General features: G+C 41.5%; 1 protein-coding gene across 1 annotated transcript in view; it reads right to left on the bottom strand.

The window, feature by feature from the left end:
* PTPRT (protein tyrosine phosphatase receptor type T) overlaps positions 1-20,286 on the bottom strand; it is a 360,616-nt gene that overhangs the window by 169,810 nt on the left and 170,520 nt on the right. Inside the window, exon 8 of the mRNA XM_036749775.1 lies at positions 12,130-12,183. Within this exon, the coding sequence (XP_036605670.1) occupies positions 12,130-12,183 (54 nt within the window). The remainder of the gene's footprint in view (positions 1-12,129; positions 12,184-20,286) is intronic.

Below are 20,286 nucleotides of genomic sequence, written 5' to 3'. Positions count from 1 at the left end.
ACACTAGGGGATCTGATAAAATAATCTACACTCATTGCTCATATTCCTCAAGCTCTGTGACTTATAAGGAAACATCTGACAAGTCCTTCCCTTTCCTAAATGCAGTTTGGACAAAGCCAGGGGAGTGTGAACATAACTACTTGGCCAAAGAGAAGGATGCGAATTGGCATGAGGCTGCTAGGTGGTACAGAGAAAAGAGGACAGAGTGTCGAGTCAGGAAGCTCTGAGTTCAAATCCAGCCTCATACACCTGCTGGATGAATGACCCTGGGCAAGTCACTTGACCCCTCCCCTGCCTCAGTTTCCTCAACTGTAAAATGGTGAAAGAATACCTATCTCCCAGGACTGTTGTGAGGTTCAAATGAGATATTTGTAAGGCACTTAGCACAGTTTCTGGCACAGAGTTAAGTGTTTAATAAAATCTCGTTTTATTTCTTTCTCTCTTCCCTCGTGGTCAGATCAAGAGGAACTAGATCTTTTTGGACTCAACCCCAGGAACAAAGACCAAAAAGCATCTACAATCTGCGCTCTAATGGAATTCTTTGCAAAGACCGTTAGAAATCTCTTCTCTTCTAACCCACCTTTGCACTTACTTAAACTGTAGCCCAAACTTAAAATAGCATTCTGGGCTCATCCCTGGGTGAAGGGTTTCAGATGGTTGCATCCTGTCAGCTCCATTATTCACTAGCTGGGTGACCTTGGGGAAGTTGTCGACCAGCGTAGGCTTAAGTTTCCTTTATTGGCAAAAATGGCTCAGGTTGAGTAAACAGCTTAGGAGGTTCAGGAAACCATTTAGTGTATCTTAGACTGCCGGTCTTGACTCCTAGGTGGGCCATTTTCTTGGACTCCAAACACAGGTATGTTACAAGTATGTGTATAAATAAGGTGATTATTATAATGGAGGTGGGTGGCCGTGGTGGTTGGATCAATAATACAAGTTTGAATTTCTGGTCACTATAAAAGATGGAGCATCCCCCCCTTACAAATGCAGGTAGGGACCCATTGGTGAATCTCTTTCCTGAGTTGCAGTCACTGGGAATTATGGCTGAATTTGGGGCTTTTAATCACTTTGTCAAACAAAGCAACAAATAGATTTTTCATTCTGATTTTCCACAGTGATGCTAGAAGCAGAAATCTGTGACATATTTATGTTGATTTGTTCTCGATTTCTCCTTTCTATATTCACAAACTGTACTACTCACAGGGCCTGGGCATGAAGCTAAAGGACAAATGGAGAATGTGCACTAACCCCATTCTTCACTGATGGGATATCTAGTGAGTTTTGTCCCAAGGCAGCATATGGTATGGGCCCTTTCAAAACTGAAGAGGTTTAGGGCTGGCTTGTTTATATCTACCATTGCTATGGAAAGGCTGTGTGATAGTTAGGTGGTGCAGCAGATAGAGCACCTAGCCCAGGGTCAGGAAGACTCCAGTTGGAATTTGACCTCAGGCACTTACTGGGCAAGTCACTGAACCTCTGTTTACCTTAGTTTTCTCATCTTTAAGATGGTGATGATAATAGTATTGATTTCCCAGGGTTGTAGAGATCGAATGAGAAAATAATTATAAAGTGCTTAGCCCAGTGCCTGGTACAAAGTAAGCCCTATATAAATGTGGTAAGAGTACTAACTTAGAGTCAAAAAATCTGGGTTCAAGGCATGTTCTGTCACTTACTAGCTGTGTGGCCTTGGACACATTTCCTAACCTCACTGGGCCTCTGGTACCTTCTTTATAGGGGAAAAAACCAGGTAGTTGGATTTTGGGTAGCATTTGTACTCCTGTTTAAACATGTTTCCAGTAGTCTGGGAATTCACTTTCAATGAGATTTTTTTTTTTAAAAAAAAAGACTTGATTCCTGAAAAAAGCAAAAATCAAGTTTATCTATACTGGGTTCTACCCAGCTCTTCCCAGCAGCCAATACAAGGTCCGGCTTTCTATCCATTGTGCCTGGGCCTCTAAAGTCCCTTTTTGTTCCAATGCTCTATGATCTACTGCTTCCACTTCATCTATCACCTGTGCCTCCTCCCCCCAGGGACTATGCCCCTGAAGTCTCCCTGGGCTCTATCAGATGGCCTCTTATAGCATCTTCCTAGGACCAGACTTCTATAATACTTGAAGACTTCCTCCACAGGTCCCATCCTGCCCCTTTCCACCTCCCCTTTATGTGTAGTCTTCTCCTGTTAGAATATAAATTTCATGAGGGTAGAGATTGTCTGACTTGCTTGGATCTGTGTTCATAGCTCTTAGCACAGCACCTGGCACATGGTAACCATCTAATAATTGCTCTGTCCGTCTAGCAGATAACAGTGGTTCCAGGAGCTTGTGAGCATCTACTACTTTCCAACGCAATTGTGGTTTTTTTTTTTCCTAGTATGTGAATGGGAAGGGCAGGGCCAATTTCCAAAATTGCATCTTTAACTTCACTAATGTAGAAATGGTCTTTATCAACCTTACATCTGTATGACTTAATAGAACTAATAAAAAGAACTGGCAGCAAGGGAGTGATGATTCATTTTCAAGGTGCTGTCACTGGCTATGGCCCTCATCTTCAGTTTTAAGTTCAGAGAATTGTCCCTGTAAATATGAGCAGAAAATATAGGAGTCACAGATAAAGAACCTTTAATTGCAATTGATAAAATCAAGTAAATCTCCCTGGGTGAATACTTCACCGGCTGGTGATAATTATCGAAAGGAAAGAATAGAAACCAGCTGTCAGAGACGAACTGCCTTAAGTAAAGCTCTTGGAGTCCCACAGTCAACTCTCCCTTAACCAAGGACATATTATCTCATGTGGCTTAACTGAAGCAAATCTTGCTTTCAAGTTGGACAGTTCACCCCTCATCTACTTAATTACCTCCTTTGTAGATACCCTTCTTTCTTTCCATTTTTACTTTTCTGTTGCACCCAGTAGGGGAGATCATTGAAATCTTAGTACCAAGTTACTCCCAGCTAGTCTCCTCAGGAGGTTTCAAGGACAGCAGCTCTGCGTAAGATGATGCTTTGTATAGGCTGCCGGGAGGGGCTGGGTAGAGCTCAGGTTGGATAAACTGGATGTTGCCTTTTTTTTAGGAATCAGGTCTTATTTTTTTTTAAATCTTGTTGGAAGTGAAACCACAGACTACTGGCCACACATTCAAAAAGAAGTACAAAAGCTACCCCCAAATCTAAATGATTTGGGGATCATCTGTCTTTGTGAACTGTCTGTATCTCTGCTTTATCAGAGCATTGAAGGTAATGGGGAGGAAGGAAGGAGGTTGGATAAACGACCTCTAAGTTTCCTTCTAGCTTTAAATCTTTGATCTTGTAAACCAGATCCTCTTTCTCGTCTTGGAAGTGAGGTAACCAAAATGTCTCTAAAATGGGAATAACATTTATGGATTATCTGAAAGTACTTTGGGCACTCAAGCAAAAGTTTCCACCCCTAGCCCTGACTTGTAATTCAAACAGCTATGTTTACCAGTATATCTGTCTTTACTGAGTAAATTTAATGAGATTTAAAAATCATGTTTCTGTAAATTGGGTGATCTTAAATGAGCCAGACATCTATTTAGCAGAACCTAATGTATTAGAATTCTGTTGAAATGAAAATCATACTTCATTCCCTCAAAAAAAAATGACATGTTCCATAAATTTGGCTTTTGGGTAAGAGATCTCTTAAAGTATTTTGGAGCCCTCTGATATCAGTACAATATATCTTGAAGTGAAATTCTTGACTGCTGCCAATGAGGAAAGTTTTTTCAGTTCATTGTCTACTGGTACAGCCAGGTTTGTGGCTACTGTCCACCTATTCTCAAGGAGAGACTCTCACTCCTTGGTTCCCTGGGGCCAGGGTTCAGTCAGGTGACAAGATCTGGGTTCTGAGGTTGGCCTCAGGGCCCAGTAGGTGATCAGGGTGGGTCAGGGCTTGGTGCTGCTCAGTCTGAGACTAGGCCTCAGTTTAGGGCCATCACAACAAACAACAACAACCGGACATTTTTTTAAGGTTTGCCAAGCTCCTTACCTGCATTGTCTCAGTGAACAGACCTGTGAGATTCAGGCTATTATTATCCCCACTTTATAGATGAGGAAATTGAGGATTAGAGAAATGGTTTACCAGGGTCACTCAGGTAGCAAATACCTGAAGCCATATTCAAACTCATGTCTACCTGTCTCCAAATCTAGTTATTTGGATGCCATGCTACCTCTCTGAATTAAGGATCAATTTGTGTTCTAGGTTTCAAAGTCAGTGTGTGGTCAGGCTTTAGGGGGTCAGCCTGGGGTGAGGTGAGGGTATTGAGTCAGGATCAGGATTAACTATGTCTATGTGTGAGGTCAGGTTTCAGTTTCAGGCCAGAATCAGGGGTTAGCCTTGGTGCTAGAATACAGTCTGTGATGAGGCTTTGGGGGTTATTTTGAGACCAGGGTTGAATGTTCACTTTACAGCTGAAATAAGGACTCAGTCTAAAGCCAGGATTAAGAATTAATCTTTGGTCAGGGTGAAGAGAGTCAGGTTATAGAAGGGGGTTAGCGAACAGTTAGAAGCTAAGTGACCTTCTCCCCACAGTGGATCAAGCCCCTGACCTTGTCCTCAATAACATGCAATTATTAGAAGATCACAGACAGCCCTTTGTCTATGCCCCGCCTAACATAGGTGGTGCTCTGATTATAATAACATTCATAACAATTAAAGTAATTGCTGACAATTCTTAGAAATGATTATGCTACAAACATTCCTAATTATGCTGACTCATTAAATTATTAAAGGACTAGAGGGCAGTGACACCATTGTTGCTATAAAATGGATGAGAGGTTCTTGCCAGTGGTCCTTCCTCCTGCCTCCCTTCCTTCAATTCAACACATCCTTGACCCAGGCTGAATCTGTTTGGTGGATAGAACATTTAGAGAGTACTGAGTAAATGCACAGCTACTGCCTAAAGTCTCAGTGGAGAGAAACCTTCAACCTCTTCTTGTGGGAATTTGCCTTATTTTCACATCTTCATGGTTTTTTGCAGAAAGTGAGACTAAAGTTTCTTTGTAAAAGAGGGGGAAAAGCTCCCCAGGCAGGCTTTCTGAGCTAAGGATGGGAGGCACAGAAACATTATTGTTGTTTCAGAGGAGGTATCCCCTTCTGCCAAGGCCAACATGTTCTGTTGGTTTCATCCCTTCCTTTCTCCTCCAAGAGCTTTCCCATGTGTCATTTCTCAATCCTTCTTCATCCAATGCCTCTTTCTGGTTCCCGTAGAAATGTGTTCATATCTACCCAATCCTTAAATAAACTTTTGCTGGATTCTGTTGGTCCCCTGAGCTATTATTCTACATCTCTCTTTCATTTCTAAATTCTTTAAATTTCATATGTACTAGTTGCTTCCATGTCTTTATCACTTCTCAATACTCTGCAGTTTTGTTTGTTGTTGAGTCATGTCTGACTCTTTGTGACCTCATGGACCACAGCATGCCGATGACACCCAAGGCATTTTCTTGGCAAAGATACTGGGGTGACTTGCTGTTTCCTTCTCCAGTTCATTTTACAGATGAGGAAACTGAGGCAAACAAGGTTAAGTGACTTGCCCAGGGTCACATAGCTAGTAAGTGTCTGAGACTGGATTTGAACTCAGGGTTCACTGAGCCATCCAGCTGCCTCCTCCAACCCTATTACTTAACTGAAAACGCTCTCTCTCCAGGGTTTATAACCACTTCCTAATTGCTCAATCTAATGACCTTTTCTCACTCCTCATCCTTCTTGATCACTCTTACTCTGAAGCTTCCAGTACTATTGACAAGCCCTGAAGTCATGCTCCCAACTTTCTCCAATGAGGGCCTTTCTGAAAGTGGAATAGGGTGTCCTAAAGTAAAGGACTGTTCAAATGTAGAATGAACTGCTTCAGGAAGTGGTTTCTTTCTCATCAATGGAAGTTCTTAAGCAAAGGCTCTATGAACTTGTAGTGGGGATGCAAACGAGAGGATTCTCTTTCAGGCATTGGTTAGACGGGATGCTCTGAGGTCCTGTTCAAACCTCAAGTTGTGTGATTTTATGGCTGTGTGGCTACTTCTGCAATTACTACTACTACTACTATCGCCACCACTATCATTATTATTATTGTTAATATTAGGGAGGAGAAGGGCAATTATAAGAGGAAGAGAAGGATGCTAAAGAACAGGAGGAATAGGAATAGGAGAAGGAAGAGAAGAACAGTAATAAGCGCTGCTGCCGCCACCACCACAGACTAAGAAGTTCCAGTGAGGCAGATTTTGTCTTGATGTAAAGAAGAACTCCCTAATTTCAGAGTCATCCAAATAATTTAGTGGACCCCTTCAGGAGGCTCTGTAACACTTCAAACAGAAGCCAGAGGAGCAATTGTCAAAGGTTTTTGTAATTTACAGACAGGTGGGACTACAAGGCTTCTGAGGATCATTCCATTTTAAAAGATTCTATGCAATTCTGGGCTGCTTGAAGGGGGAAGAAGGAAAATCTAGAGTATGAAAAGGGAGGTGAATGGGAAAGGAGGGGGGAGGATACTACATGAAAGGGTCTAGCAGTTGTCTTTAAAAACGAAGGAATCAGATACCAAGGAGAGGATGGAAGAAGGACTCTAAAGAAATCAGCAGGACAATGAGAGTAGTTTCACAGGGCACCAAGGGAGTTCAAGGGATACTGAAGGTACAAAGACATTTTGGAGTGGAAAGAAACAGGGAGGGTAGAAGTGCCCTGAGGTAGTATAGACACACTGAGGGGAGCACAGAAAAACACTGAAGACAACCTCATCTAGTTCAATCCCCCCCATCCCATCCTCATTTCAGAGAGTTTGTGGTTGTCTCCTAGAGAGCTGAAATGGGTGGATCAGTCAGAGGGGGCTTGCTGTCCCCTTCTCAAAACCATTCACGAGAATTGGACAGTTCATCCATTCCGGATGTCATTTCTTACCCCTTTGTCACCAGAAGGTGTTTCTAAATCCTATCCAATTTACTCTCTATAAATATGGCCTTGGAGAGACAATTGTATTACCTCTGAAAGGAGGGCTAGGAAGGGGCAGGCAGAGTAAATAGTTGCCTAGATCTGGTAGCTTCCAGCCAAATTACACTTATGGAGCAAGCATGCCACTGTAGGTCCAGAAAGCAGAAAGAAGAATCTATAAAAGGGATTAGTGCGAGCAGGAGCAAAGTCAGTGGGAGAACCAGGGTAAATACACAGCAAGGAGCTAAGATTAGTGCTATTAAACTGAGCAAGAATAATGAAAACTACAATAAGAGAGCCATTGATTGCTGAGATTCCAGCCAAATCCACCATGAAAACATTTTCTTTTTTCTCACCCTTTCCCCCTCCTTCCTTCCTTTGGAAAAAGAAACATTGAATTTCCACTAAGAGCAGATCTATATCCTCAGGACTAGGGAAGCTATTAGGACACTTGGAGAAAGAGAACAGGTTTTGATATTGGTATAAGAGCACAGAGGGTGGCCAGAAAGGATCACTAGAGTTCCCATAGTAACTGCAATGTGGGGGGAAATGACCTTAAAACAAGACACCAGTAGCTCAAGTGCTAGCCTGAGCAGTGGGTGAAAGTGGGCAGAGGGAAGGTAGAGGGCATTATTTGCTATGTTGGGTGATGCCAATCTACCTTTCCCAATTTCTCCCCCTTTTCTTCCTTCCACATACTCTATGCTCCAATCCAAATGGACTTCCCTTTGCCTGGAATGTCTTTTATATTTGCCTACTGAATTCTGACCCATCCTCTACCGTTCAAATCAAATACCTCCTCTTCCAGAAAGTTTACCCTAACCTCGCTGTCAGTAATGGCTTCCCTTCCGAAATCTGGGCTATTAAAACAATTCTGTAATGAATTTGCTGTTTAAGATTATTTCATTATGTTTTGAGTCTCATTGGCACCACTAGATAGGAAGAGCTTTGAGAGAAGGGATTATATATATACATACATATATATGTATATATGTGTACAGATATAAATACACACGTATGTGTGCATATGTATATGTATATATTACTGAGTTTTGTGTCTTCTTTATTGCTAAGGATTATAGGATGATAGATTCATGACTAGAATGGAACTTAAAGGTCACTTGGTCCAGAGCCTAGTCTTTATTTTAAAGATAAGGAAACTGAGGCACAAGGAGGTTAAAGACTGACCAAGGACATATATGTAGCAAGTAATAGAACTTGGATTTGAACACAAGTTTTAGTACAGCGCTCTACATATGGTAGGTGCCTAGTGAAGATTTTCTACTGAGATGTTACATGTTATGATTTATCATGATTATAACATGATTATATTTTTATTGAGATGTTAAAGTCAATATAGTTTCTAAGAGTCAGATGGAGCCTTAGAAAACCTTTAGTTTTACACCCTAATTTTTACAATGTTGAAGATGAGGTAGAGAGATACGAAAGGACCATTCCCAAGTCACAGAGGAGAGCTAAGATCAGAACCTTCCCGATTCCCAATCCAGGGCTGTTCCCACCAATTATCATCTGTATTTGAAGGTGAAAACGCAAATGGTGAGAATGGGAAAAAACCTTCATGAATCTGCAGCTTCAGGTCCCCTCTTCACCTTTCCCTAAATGTTTTTTTTTCCCTAGTAGCACATGTAAACCTTCTCCTGCCATGTGACACTTATATACAGCATCCCCAACGAGATTTAAAGTCCTAATATATTAGCAATAATTCTGCCGACTCCTGAATATGGTCTCATTCAAAAACCTATTTAGAGAAAACGGCAGCCGTAATGTATTAATAGCCTTGGGTTTGTCATGCTTTGGATGCTCTAGTTAAGGACCTTCACAATGGTAATATATTGATGCCAACCTTTTAAGTACTATGGAGAAATGTGGTTCATGGCCTCCCTTTGAAGACTTATACAACAGCATTCATAAGGAGGGCATGGGATTAGATGTGGTTTGGGAATTTCATACTTTTCCATGCCCAGTCTACTGCTATGGCTGACATTTAGGACTCAGAAGACCCTGTGGCCAAAGGAGGATTTTGATGCTGACCTGAACTAGTCTACTGAAGAAAACCTGCTGAACTGTATGTTGGGCCTCAGGAAATGTGAAGTATACTACAGCTTCTTTGTTAGATCTCCCCTTCTCTCCTCCCTTTCCCTCCCCTCCTTCTTTCCCCCCTTCTCTCTCTCTCTCTCTCTCTCTCTCTCTCTCTCTCTCTCTCTCTCTCCTCTCCTCCCTTTCTCCTCTCCTCTTCTTTCCCCCTCTACCTTTTCCTCTCATCTCCCTCTGTGCCCCACTTCTCTGCCACTTTTTAGTTCTAACTCCAGGGTATTTTCACAAGGCAAACATGATCACTTCATCTGTAATTATAAACCAGGCCCAGCGATATTATATATTATAGAGTATGGCAGGCACTACAGCAGTCTTAGGGATGAGTCTTAGAAGAACTAGAGGGCTACACTTATGTACAACAAAATCTTGGCAGCCCAGTCTGGGAATAAGGAAGGGAGAAAGAGAAAGACTTTTAATTGAGAGCAAGAACCTCCATCACAAGCATTGGAAATTTGAGATGGGTGTTCCACATATGCCCAGTCTAATTTGAATTTCTTGATTTTAATGAGATTCAGGGTTCTAGAATGCCCCTAGCCAGAGGGAGATTTCCCTGCTGATTTGGATTAAGTTTTCTGCCACCTCCTCATGACTACAGCCTGTTGGGTCACAGGATTTAGAACTGAAAGAGAACTCAGAGATTATCTCATCCAACCTCCTAACCTCACAGATGAGGAAACTGAGGTTCAGAGGGAGTAAAGTGGCTTACAGGATCAAAGATCATAGGATCACATATTTCAAGTTGTAAGAGACCTTAGAATTATTCATAAAATCCAAATTCTAATTTTACAGATGAGGAAACTAGGCTCAAGTGAAATGACATGCCTAAGATCATGAAAGTTGTAAGTTTTAGAGTCAGGATTTGAAGTCAGATCCTCTAACTCAACAATCCACTGGTCTGCACCAGTGGTGTCAAATTCAAACATAAATGGATTCTTGAAACCAAATATTACAAATGAACGATATCTATGTTCTATTATATTTTCATTTATTTTGTTAAACATTTCCCAATTACATTTCAATTTAGTTCAGGCCAGCACTTGGGAGTTTTGGCATACAGCCTGAGAGTTTGACACCTCTGCCTTACACCATGCTATCTAAGAGGGGCCTATTGCTTATTTTAAGCTCAAATGAACTCAGCTGAAGAATAGCTGGGAGAATCACATTGCTGATAAGCTAATTAGAGTTAGAGCAGAGATGTTTTTGACCTGGGTTTCCTAAGCTATAAGAAATTGTTCTATACCTCTACCATGGACAGTTCCCCACTGTCCATGGCCTTGGTAGGTTACCTCCAGAAAGAGCAGGAGAGGAGGTAGGGATTGAGGAGTCCAAGGAAGAGTTAGGTGCTTAAGTTTATTGGTTTAACAAGTTAGGACCTTTAGTAGTAAACGTTTTGCAGACCAGTAAACATTCACTGCTTCTGGTTTGCCACAGGCTGGGGAAAAGACTGTTCTATGGTAAAAGGCTAATTAACTAGCCCACTGGGACACTAGAAGCTCCCTGAGCACCAGCACATCTTAGCTCTTGGTTGAACAAACAAGCATGTTCTCAGTGATAGAATCTCTCTCCCTGTCCTCCCCATCCCCCGAACTGGCTTTGAAATGAAAAAAGGGGCTAATGCTTACATCTTGAAATATCCATCAGTAAGAAATGTGTGGTTTGTATTTATATTGGTCATTATTACCACCAGGGGATACACATTTTAAACTACACCTTTAGAAGGGGACAGCCTGTAAAAAAGAATAATTCCTAGGCATCTAACCCATAAAAATAATGTGGAGATGCACTTGGAAATAAATAGAATAGGATGAAATAAACCTGCCAAAAGAATAATATTCAAAGCAATCAAAAGGGGGAAAGTGTTAAGGACTAATAGGCATGTTATAGAATTAGATCTGTGCTTTGTTTTTAACATCATCATCTGCTGATCTATCCTAAATAGAGCCCAGAAAACAATGGGGACTGTGCAAATGATGAGTCATAAACAGGATCCTAAAAAGAATCATTTCTGTACAATTAGGTCCCATGCATAATGGGTCTTTTGAGAGCCTGCTTGATATTTTCATTTACGGCAGCATGTCTGGAACACGTCACTTGGCCCTTGAAGAACAGAGCCCTCCAATGACAGTGTATCAGAAACAGACAATGGCTAGGTCCTTGTTCATCAGTCTAAGGATGTTGACCCCAAAAGGCTTTGTTTTGGCCTCAGATAGATGATACCACTTCCCATTCCCGTCCCATTTCCACATTCTCCATGGCTCTGTTATGTAAGTAGGCCCACGACTATAGCACAACATGGTTCTCCAGATGACAGCTACTTTCTTTTTGATGAAGCCTTGAAATGTAGTGTGTGTGTGTGTGTGTGTGTGTGTGTGTGTGTGTGTGTGTAATTGGATTCTTTGGACTGATGAGGGAGGAAGGAGGCCTGAAAATAAAGTACTGGAAAGGAAAGGAAAGTGCCATTTCCTTTGCCATTGGGAGGGATAAGAAAATCATGAAATATGGATGGGACAAAAGGGGCATGATAGGAGAAATTGTCTTGGATCTTCCAAGAGAGGCTTTGAGATATACTCAGTTTCCTAGTTGAAAAGCCTTGAAAGAGATATAATATCCCAGACTTCTCTGCAAGAAGTATTTAAATTTCCATCCCTCAATCATCCACAGTCACAGGGATCTGACCATTACGTGAGGGCTCCTAGGTATAGGAAGGTGGGCCTTTGAACAGAAATGAACATATTCAACTTGGTCATGATGCTGAAATTGGTCGGGAATAGAGGGTAGGGTCAACCTGATACCTGAATTGTGTGTTCAGAATTGAACACAAGGCCAAGAATCTCAATCAAGGGTACCACGGCAAACCTTCCCATGTAACTCTTAGTGAGGAGCTTTGAGATCCTGTTCAGTTTATGTACATAAAGCCAGGGTCAGATAAAGGACATTCAGAGAAAACATTGCTTTCCCCACAAAATGGCAGGACAAGTATGGAACTACTCTAGCTTTTGCTCATATGCCAGACAAGTAGAAACCAAGAGAGAGGGGGCCCCAGACAGTTGATTGTCAAGCTCCCTCCCCTGGCCTGATAGTCACCTGTGCTCAGGAGGTAGAATGGAGTCCCCGTGGTCACCTGTTGCCTACCCATTACTGCTAACAACAAGGAAACCAGTTCCCGGGCAGCATGCATAAGAGAAGAAAAGAAATAAAGAAAAATAAAAATGTGCCTGGTCATGATCAAAACGGCAATTATTTTTTTCCTTTGAAGGTCTTTCTATTAAAAAATAAAAGAATACCAAGGTGTTATTAGGAAGCATGGATGAACACTCAATCTCCATCTCAGGTAGTGCTTGCAATCCAATGAATGGCCCTGAGAAATACAAATGGCAAACAAAGTTCCAAACTACCATTCTCTCCAGTAAGGTGCCAGTATACACTCAGAGGTGGTTGTGCCAAGAGGAGACATTGTTAATGCCAGAAGAATGGATCAAAGTGAAATAAATTATTAAAGAAACTAATTTAAATGGCATTCAAGCCCCTAAGTGGAAAGGCTAATAAACAGTTTGGGTTAGAACTGTGTAACACATCACAAGAACCCAGGGGAAGCCAAATGTTACAGGGAATGGACAGTGCCATGGAAAACATACAAAAGGGGCTGACATGAGGATCTAGAGTATTTGGGGTTCCCTTCCCCTCCCAATCACAGTTCACAAGAGTAGGCAGTTTGTCTGTGGAGTGACACCGTGGAAAACAACATTTTGAACACACAGAACAGAAGCCCAATTAAAAGTAAGTGCTTAATGTCCTAATGCATACCATGAAGTATGGAAAGACCTTAGAAGCTGGATGACAAAAAGGAGAACTGTCTGATTGACTAATTTATCATCATTATAAAGAGAGGCAGTAATGCTCTGGACGAATAGACAACCTGATGGCTTTTTAGTGGGATTAAGGCCTTTTGGGGCCTAGAGCACTTTGGATTTGGGAGTAGGAGAGTTGTCTCATGCTATAGATGACAGGTAACAAAGAGCTAAGAAAATCAAAATATGATACTTCAATAATGGAATGTTCACATGTAGGTATAAGCTAAGTAGTAATAGGCTAATGCTATGAAATAGATAACCAAGCATGATCTCTGAGGACCCTTTCAACTCTAAAACCTATGAAATAACTCACGTCAGCTCAACACCAATGTATAAAGGTGGAGCTTGCAGCAGTTAGTTCAGGCACCACCATGGTCAGGAAAAATGGGGGAGCTGACTTTAACTGAACTATGATGCTCTAATACCACCAGGGTTGGCACAGGGCATAATGATTAAAAGAAGGACAATCAGTACCTGCTGGCTATTTGGGTTAGAAGTTATTGGGGAGCCTTTGAGAGAAATATTGTTGTTTGCATTCAGAGAATTATTCAGTTACCTGAGATCCCAGGAAAGATCTTAATAAAAGGTGGGGCTGCATTATAAGGAACCCACAGGAGACTTCTCTAGGGGTGTGTCTTCCTTATTATAATGAATGAGAAAGAGGCCAGGGGAGCTATTTGTTGTACCTGCATTGTTACTATCCTTAGATGTCTGTTCGGCATACTGCGGCTACACTCAATACCTCCTTGGTGGCTGGGGTCAGTCCTTTGGTAGAGGTTAGTCTGTAATGATAAGGCCTTTCTAGGAGAGTCTAGGCCAGAGGTATCAGACACATGGCCCAAGTTACAAACCAAATGAGATTAAAGTGTAATTGGGAAATCTATAAGAAAGTAAATAAAAATATAATAGAATATAATGTTAATATGTAGTTTCTGAGTCAATATGTGGCTCACAGGAATGCTTATGTACAGTTAAGTGGCCCTCATTTCTATTTGAGTATGTTACCACTGGTTTCGGTTGCTTTTATGATACGTTTGAGAATCTAACTCTTAGGGATGTGTGCAATACATCGCATCACAGTGGCACCCTGATCTGTTTATTGTTCCCTCTTTTTAAGTACAGCATACTCTCCCATTATATACTGTGGATTTGGGAAAATCGTATAAGAAATCTGGACAAGATCAAATGACTAATTCATCGCTTGTAATACAACAGAGGGAAAAGCTGCCCTAATTAGTCCATTTCTCCAGCCCACAGATCAGAGACCACAGAGACATAGAGCCTAGTACAAGAGCTTCACACAAGGTGAGGGTTCCTTACTATTCCTATGGGGTAGGAGGAGTAAGAGTATAAATTACTTTGCCTTTCTATTTAATTCTTTACAAAATAACTATACTTTTATAGATAAACTCCCAGATGATACACTCCCTGCCTTTTGTACAGAATGACTTTGGAATAAGTCCCTATATTTCCCAAATAAGTAAAAAGCCTTAGGCTCTCCCCAATACTCAGCACAGGATTATCTGAGGATACTGCTTGCCTTTCCTAGTTCTCCATTAGCCTTGGGTTTAATGTTCAGCTCTTCATAGGGGGACCTTTTAATATGGTAGTTGTGTGTGTATGTGTGTGTGTGTGTGTGCGCATGTGCACATATGTGCATGTGCATGTGTGTGAAACTAAGAGCAACTCTGCTCATGATTTTATGGGTCCATATTTTGTCCCCCATGACCAGGCTCAGTTTTCAAATCAAATCAGACACCTTTCCTGACTCCTGCATATAAGCTCCATATGAGACTCAAGATTCTAGCTTTATTTTGATTTGCTTCTGCCACTTTTGAGAGAGGTTCTGCTCTCTGAGGGCGATGGGCAGCTTGCCCATGCCAGTGTTCTATACTGCCCTTACTCTATTAGGTGGGAAAGGGAAGAGCTCTGACTTTCTGGCAGGAAACAACCAGAAGTATAGATACCAAACAAGAAGGTATCACTTGGATTTTGCAGAGATGAAAATTTTTCCCTCTGCTACTTAGTTGTTTCATTCCTTGTGGTCGTAGCTTCAGAGACAGATGCGAACCCCAAACTTGCCAAATCTAACAGTTCACTGGAGCTTTGCTGTGTCTGGATTCCTGCACGTTTCAGGGCTTTGGGAGGAGCATGGCCTCAACTAGAGAACTTGTCTTCATGAAGAACGGCTCCGAAGTTGTACTTTAGATCCTGTTCCTGTCTTTTGTCGATTCTGCCTGTCCCTTGTGCCCCTTCTATTCAGCTCTTTTATTTCATGTTGGGATCATGCGGTAGCTGACTCCTTGTCTATTTGTCTTGTGACTATTCTCTCTGGCTCTTTGTCAGTCCTTCACATTCAATATCAAAGTCTCGTTTTTTGTTAATTCCTCTACCTCTATTAATTGGGACAATAGCTAATAAACACTGTTGGCCCTTGAGTTTGGGTCCTAACTCCCCAGCTGATCTCTTTTAGTAGTTAGAAGCAGATTTTTTCATACCGGAATCATTGCTTCCAGAGTTAGAAGAGACCATAGAGGTCATTTAGTTCTACTTTTCCCAATTTAGGATTATGGAAGGACTTGCCCAACTCATCCCAGTTAAGTGGCAAAGTGAAAATTTGAATAATAATAAGCATGCTAATAATAGCATTTATATTGTGATTTAAGGTTTGCGAAGCACTTTATGGATGTTATCTCATTTGGTCCTTACCACAATTCTGTAGGGTAGGTGCTATTGTTAGCCCCATTTTACAGATGAAGAAACTGAGGTTGACAGAGGTTCAATGACTTGTCCCATGTCACACAGCTAGGAAATGTCTGAGCAGTACTTCAACTCAGGTCTTCCTGATTCTAAGTCCAACAGTCTATCTACTGTGCCACCTAGATTTGAAACTAGATGCCCTGAGTGAAGAGTAAGGGCTCTTTCCAATTCAGTAGCTTTCCTTTGATGATTTAATCCCTTGTGTCATATTACCCTCTGTCTTGGTTAGCATATACTATTCACAAGCCAACCACTGTACTTAGGAGAGGTCATTTTTGTCCTTTGGCTCAAGCAGAATCCCAAGAAAGCCTCACCTTCTGGTGGCCTGTTTCCTTCTATGACGACTACTCTGATAGCAAAGCTCCAGCATATTTGAATTTTTGCTCAGAGAGGAATCTTGGTGGTTCTGAGATTGGCAGATGTGGATGAGATATTTTGCTCTGCCAATACTACTACATAGGAATTTCCATGAAGGGGATGTTTATAAAGAGTACAGGAATACAATAGGTGAAATGGTGCTGGTTTGAGTATTTTAGCTTTGGGGATTCCATGTTTTGCCACTCCCAGAAATGCCAGTGATAACAGCCAAGAATAAAACTCTTAGAACAAAAGCATAGATCAGTGACTTTCCCTCAGCTTTCCTGGGAAGGGTAATGAGCCTAACTGATTTGAGAGTCTGGGCAAGCTGGAGTGAGAGGCTTGTTGGAAAATACAATATACTCTGGAGAAAAGTGTGTGTATGCTCTCCACCATCCACTTGATCACAGGGTCCTTACTCAAACCATGTATGCACACGGTATGAAGTTTTACCAACAAAAAATAAGCTGTGGTTAGAAGGAAGAGGGAGAACAGGTCAACATCTCAAGGAGCTGATGAATCTCTTCCACAAATATTTTCTGAACTATTCATTCTTATGAATAATCATGCCGAAAAGACTATCTGGCCCATCTGATGGGACTTTCCCCTTACAGTCATATTCTCTTTGAGTGGTCATGAACCAAGAGGGCACCACAGTGTAAATGGCTATAATCAGAAAGTGAAGAAGAAGAAAAAAAAAACCAACAAACAATGTTCTTCCTTGTTCTTCCCCTTTCTTCTCCCAGTCAGAAACATTACCTCTTTGCATTTCACTTAGCACGCTTGTTTCACATCTCTTAGATGCATATATCGTGCATTTTTATGGTCATTTGTATGGGTTTCTTATTACCCCATTAGATTGTGAAGGCAAAGAGGGTAAGGGAAGAGTCTTCCTTTGTATCTCTCCCAGACTTGTGCTTAATAAGTGCCTGACAAATTTTTGGTGTGAACTTAATTGAAAACTGAAGAAAGGACAAGCAGCTATTCACTCTCTTCAGAGGCAACAACAAAAGAATAAATGGTCTTGAAAGGCAATGGGAGTAAGACTTGTTGGACTGCTACCCAAGAGATGGCCATTATAAGGGTTGCAAGATAAGGGGCAGTGTTACCAAGAGACTATGTGGAATCTTGTCATCTGTAAAATGAGGGGGTTGGACTCAATGATCACTGAGGTCTTTTTCAGCCCTGAGGTCTTTATCCTTTCCCAGGGTTCTTCAGGAAACTTCAGGGGCCATATGCCACTACAAAGATGTTTTGGGGACAGGGTAGATACAAATATACTTTCCAGTTCAAGTACCTGATTGAAAACATTTCTCTAGGAAATACAACTCTTGATCCTCTTCCTGCCTGTCACTCATTCATCTATTTGCTTAATGGGATTTCCGATGGGACATTTTGAATTTGGACTAGTTCTTTTGAAAAGTAATCTGGCATCATAAGTGACATCTTTAAGATCTTTGCTTTGGAAACAGTCACAAAGGTGGCAGATACAATTTGGCTCACGAGACGGCATGGTGGCATGGGCAGAATATTGCAATTGGAGCCAGAAGATCTAAGTCCATGCTGTTCTGTTGATTTCCTGGCCTTGTGACCTTTGGTCACTGGCTTCCTTTTTCTCAACCTCAATTTCCTCAACTATAAAATGAAGGGGTCAGAGAGGTTGACATCCAAGGTTCTTTCTAATCCTAAATCTTGTGATTCTACAAAAGCAATCTGTAAACCCTAAAGGGTTAGAGTCATGTGAATTTCTGTTACTAAATGGGACTGTACTAAGGTGACGGAACTATTTAAATTGTAAAGTACTTTAGAAACGTGGGTTGCTATTACTAGAACAGCTCAAGGTTTTGCTTATGTAGGCCAGAAGCCCATTTCAAAAGATGAGGCTTTGACTGCTTCTAATCAGGGTTTAAGTTCTGGGAACACAACTCCTTTAGGCTCCTTTAGCTATCCATCTACTTAGGAACAGATTTAGGAAGGAAAATCCCACCTCCCCCAACCAACTCCTTTCATGATTCTGAGATTTTTTTAAATAACTGATTCAAGATTAGAATGTATAGGAGTACCTGGTACATTTTAGATTGTCTAAAGCTGTCTCTCCCACCAGAAAGCCAGAGCAAGGTCTTTGAAATGGCGATGCGGTTGATGATTCACATAGAAGGCATTTCCCCCCTATTAAAGGAGGTGCAGAATAATGCAGGGGGCAAAGAGACAGTGCAGTAGCAGTGCTGACAGAGGGGAAAGCATGCGGAGAAATTCTATATAGGCCACACCATGGAGCAAAGCAAAAGGACACAGGGAGTCTCCAGTTCATCCTTTTTGATGTACAGTGATGACACAATCACCTCACCTCATTACTCGGCACAGCCAGACTCAGCCATGGGCAATATCACCTGCTTTCTTCCACCAGGTGGCAAATGAGGGTGCTATAGGGAAAATCCATCAATTTGGCCTCCACTAAGCTGACGTCTGTGGCAACTCAGTCAGGGGCAAGAATGAGAAAACTCTTCTCAGAACTGATTCAGGAGCAAGAACACAGAGCAGCAAAATCTGCTGTTTGAAGGACCTCAGAGGCCAAGACTGACCTACATCAAAGCCTAAGTCCCTGCTACAATTTCTCTGACAATTGCTCATCCAGGCTCCACTTGAAAACCTTCAGTGACAGGGAGCCCACTGCCTCCTGAGGCACCCAATTTTGCATCTGGATAGCTCTGCCTTCTGGGAAGATTTTTTTTTCCTTCTTTACATCAAGTCAAGGCAGGATTAATTTAAGGGAAAAATATTTTTAACAACTAGAACTAGCTCTATAAAGTAAAATGGGCTGCCTTGGGAAGCAGGGGGCTGCCCCCTTCTTGGGGGATGGGGTGGGGCTTTAAGTAAAGAGAGGATAAGCACTTGTGAAGTGTGATGTAAAGGGGATTCTTGTTCAGATACAGATGAGATGGCCCCTGAGGTTTCTTTCAAATCTGAGATTTTGTCATTCTATAGAAGACATAAATAAGACTTAAGGGAGAATGCTTAAACAACTTAAGAGACAGTGTGTTATAGTAGAAAGAGCAATGCATTTCAAGTTAGAAGCCCTAGGTTTAAATTCTGGCTTTGCTATTTACTACTCATGTTACCTTGGGCAAGTCACTTAAACTCCTTGGGCTTCAGTTTGTTTTTCATTTGTAAAATTAAGGGATTGCTAATCTGTAATGTTTCTTCCAGCTCTAAAGCTGATGATAATGATCTATATTTGAAATTAGTGGTGGGAGCCTTACTGTTTCAAAGCCAAACCAAAACAATATCCCTTCTCTCCTCCATGTTTGTTTCCAGTCTTTTTCAACATCTTTGTTTATGCCATCTGGAAGGTAGGAATTTTTTAAGTTTCTTAGATCAAATACTCCAACTTGGCTGTCTGAGTTTGGGTCCTACCTAGACTTCTCTTTAGATCTTTCTTCAGCACCCGGGGGACAGAAAAATAAAATGGAAGGAACAGATACAAGCATATATTTGGGGCCAAGTGTTCAACAATATTCTTTTCTCCTGCTTTACAGAAGGTGGGAACAGAAGGTCTAGCTGAAAGGGGCAGTGAAAAAAGGAGGAGCTCAGTCTAAATTGCATTTGATGCTTGGAGAAAGATGAAAAATACCAAGGAAAGGGAAGACCTAGGGTGAAATAAAGGTAAAATAGAACTAAAGAAGGCAGTGGAGTGCCATGAGCAGAAGGATATGGTCTGGGAGGTAGAAAAAAAGCAAAGGATGCCTATTTTCTAAACATCAATATTGAGATGCATAGTCCCACAACAGACTTGGTTTTGGTCGTGATTGTGTCATCGGAGTACAACGAATTTCTTTGGTTTTTTATATTATTGTAAGCATCACTGCAAATGTGAGCTTTACCACTTGAGATGCTATGGCCAATGACTGCTGTGACTGTACCACCACACATCCATATGCATTGTGTGTATAACCAGAACCTGATTGAGTGTGGACTCTTTGGGTGGATTTCCATGAATAAGCCCGACCTTTATTTAATGAATCATTCTCTTTATTCTGCTGTGTCACCTCTTCTGATACATATTTCTATTGTCATGCTTATGACATGATCCATTCATTTACTATTATGTCTGGGACGCAGTATGTGAAAAAAAGTTTCCTTGGAGAGCAGAGAGTCTACAATCACTGACAGGGATAGAGAACCAGAGACAGAAGATTGATATCAAATAAGGGCATTGGGAGAGGAAGGGTATCAGGGACAGCAGGTGAGGGACAAGGATTTTTTCCTTAATGGG

This window comes from Trichosurus vulpecula, chromosome 3 (assembly GCF_011100635.1).
Source record: "Trichosurus vulpecula isolate mTriVul1 chromosome 3, mTriVul1.pri, whole genome shotgun sequence".
Taxonomy (NCBI): Eukaryota; Metazoa; Chordata; class Mammalia; order Diprotodontia; family Phalangeridae; genus Trichosurus; species Trichosurus vulpecula.
This window is presented reverse-complemented; position numbering and strand designations above follow the sequence as displayed.